Source organism: Halyomorpha halys, unplaced genomic scaffold (genome assembly GCF_000696795.3).
Source record: "Halyomorpha halys isolate HHAL.00 unplaced genomic scaffold, Hhal_1.1 Scaffold3263.1, whole genome shotgun sequence".
NCBI classification, from domain to species: domain Eukaryota; kingdom Metazoa; phylum Arthropoda; class Insecta; order Hemiptera; family Pentatomidae; genus Halyomorpha; species Halyomorpha halys.
Window position 1 is genome coordinate 31,223 of NW_027107414.1, and position 3,023 is coordinate 34,245.

The 3,023-nt window shown below is 29.8% G+C and overlaps 1 protein-coding gene across 2 annotated transcripts in view; it reads left to right on the forward strand.

Annotated features, from left to right (window-relative positions):
* The first annotated feature begins 2,659 nt into the window (after positions 1-2,659).
* Positions 2,660-3,023, forward strand: part of LOC106691799 (aldo-keto reductase family 1 member A1) — a 9,355-nt gene continuing 8,991 nt past the window's right edge. The window contains exon 1 of one of the 2 annotated variants that reach the window (XM_014437687.2): positions 2,660-2,815. In XM_014437687.2, the coding sequence (XP_014293173.1) occupies positions 2,741-2,815 (75 nt within the window). In that variant the 5' untranslated portion in view covers positions 2,660-2,740. Of the gene's footprint in view, positions 2,909-3,023 lie in introns of both variants that reach the window. The other variant, XM_014437688.3, reaches the window with a different exon arrangement.

Genomic DNA, 3,023 nt, shown 5'->3' on the forward strand with positions numbered 1-3,023 from the left:
ATTATATCCACAAAAACTACTAGCACTAGGCACTATTATTATATACACCAGAACTACTTGCACTAGGAACCACTATTATATCCACAAAAACTACTTGCACTAGGCACTATTATTATATACACCAGAACTACTTGCACTACGCACTATTATATACACCAGAACTACTTGCACTAGGCACTATTATCATATATACCAAAACTACTTGCATTAGGCACTATTATTATATTCACCAGAACTACTTGCACTAGGCTCTATTATTATATACAGCAGAATTACTATTTACACAGAAATACAAGGAAAATAAATAAAGCAGGAAAACAAGTTTTTTTTTTTTACATTTGTATTGATGAGCAAACTCAAAATTTCTTCATCTTGCAACATGGGAAATTCGAGTTTCTCGATATAAACAGTTCTCCGTTTTTTATCTTCTTTTATGCTCTCTGACGTGACTAATTCGTGCTCCTTTATTTCGTCACCTTGCATGGTCTCTCATATTAGTACAAGAGCCCAATAGGAGAAAAAAAAGGAGTTATCTCACCCCAATTTTTAATTACTTTAATGAAAACTATGTATAATTAATAGTCAAAATTTACGAGTCTGCCAAGTATAGGTAGGGGCAATAAAAAATGGCGGTTGTTTCATAGCGAAAAAAACAACTAATTTTTCATTCGGAGCTCTAATCTTAAAAAGGAGGAACAACACAAGAAAAGCTAAGGGAACGTCATTTAAAGAAGAGTAAATTTCCTAATGTATGACCCATAATAGAGTTATTTACGTTTAATAGTTTTCGAGATATTGCATTTTAAAAAGCAACGTTTCATAAAAATATTGTATGGGACGGTCTAAAAGATCAGTAGTTAGTGAATTTATTTTGAAAAATTTATTTCTCAAAAACCATTTGACTTACCGATGTCTATTAGCACTGAAATTAAAGCTAGTTTAATGAGCTATAAAGTAGTATATTATGTTTATGTTCGTAAGAGTAATAGTTTACATGAAATTTGCTAAAATATATTGATTTATAATTGTTTGGACAAATTTCCACTTGCCAAATTTATATTCATATATGAATATCATAAAAACTACTACCCCTACGAAGATAAGTGTCATAAACTACTTTATAGTAAGTTAAATTCCCTTCATTTTGAATGTTAGCAGACATGTGTGCGTCTAATGGATCTAGAGATATATTTTTTCACAAATCCAACATTTTATACGAACAACTAGAAATTAACATTTTGTGAGTTTATTTTGTCAAATATCACAAAAATTACTACTCCTACAGAGATAAACATAATATACTATTTTTTAGTAAATTTAACTAGCTCTAATTTGAGCTCTGGTAGACATCAGTACGCTAAACGGTTTCCGTAATAAAGTTTTTCATAAATCAAATTTATTGTTTTAAACAACTATAAGTCAATTCATTTTAGCAAATATCAAGAAAACTACTATTCTTACGAAGGTAAAGGTAATTAGCTTCTTTATAGTCCATTAAACTAGCTTTAATTTGAGTGCTAATAGATATCTGTACGTCGCATAGTTCCTGAGATATAGATTTCTCAAAATAAATTAACTAACTACTAATCTTTCAGTAGATTTTTAAGAAATTTTGCTTTTTAAAAAGCTATATCTCGAGAACTATTAGATGTAAATAGCTCTTTTAGGGCTAATATTTCAGAAAATTTACTCTTCTTTAAATAATGTTCTCTTAGATCTTCTAGTGTTGTTGGTAGTTTTAAGACATAGAGCTCCGAATGAAAAATCAATGTTTTTTTAAGGTTTTGAAACAGCCACAATTTTTTAATGCCTACCTATACTTGGCATACTCATCAATTTTGACTAGTAATTATATCTAGTTTTCATTGAAGTAATAAAAAATTGAGGTGAGATAACTGCCTTTTTTTCTTCCCGGCTCTTGTATTATATCTATGAGGCATGGTGCTAGGTTAAGAACACACGTGCAATTGAGTTCATGATGTAAGATCTTGTTTGTGACATATTATGGAGCATTGATTTTAGACTGAAAGAATTATAAACATAAAACGTATGAACATTGAACTATTTTCACAAACAATGGGCGTTGATTGTTTTACGCTATTCAGCCCTAACAAACAACAACAATAAAATCCGTAGGTCGTAAACGAATAACAACATCATTTATAGTAATCAGTACACTAATTAATATGTCTTATAAATTATTTTAAATGCTTTAAAACTATTTTAAACATAATTATGATACATTACCAGTCACTCATTTTTCTTATTTCCTAGATTAGTAGTTTTGAGTAATATTTGTCAGATTCTTTTCATTGTAAAACATACTAAGCCTTATTTGAAAACCCATAGTGAATAATTATCTATGTTAAGATATCATGGAGCATTAAATAGATTTGTTAAACTAAAAAAATATATACGAAGCGTGTGATTTAGTGCGTGAAGTTATATAATATAAACAAAGACATTATGATAATGTTATTAGTAGCGATATGAGACTATATTTCAGGGTTGTTGAAGTGTTACGTAAAAATAAAGAATACATTTAAAATTTTCTGAATAGCGTAGTTTACGTATCATTGTTTAAACAAAGTCAATTAAACTTGTATACTAATTGATAAAAACGAGATAATGTTATCTAATGCGAGTCCATTAACTTTGTTTGATTTTAGAGTAGTTTTTTGCGAGTGTCGCGTCGTTCAACACATCGAAGTCATCTTGGCTTTATCCGAAACCTGGAAGTATGGAGTATCATCCTGGAAGCTGTATCACAGCTGGTGACATGAGAATACCAGTCATCAACATTTCTACCTGGAAGGCGAGTTAATATCAGTTTCATTTATTAATCTATTTCTTAAATAACGTTTTGGAAACTGTGGCTACGGATTTCTTTGCACGCAGTGCTTTGATGGTAAGATGCTCTAGGAAATCTTTCATCCTTTCTTTGATTGTCTTAAATCTCCCGATATTTATTTATTTTTCGTCTGCTTTTCAAGCCATATTTCAGCCCAATAGTAATTTCAAAT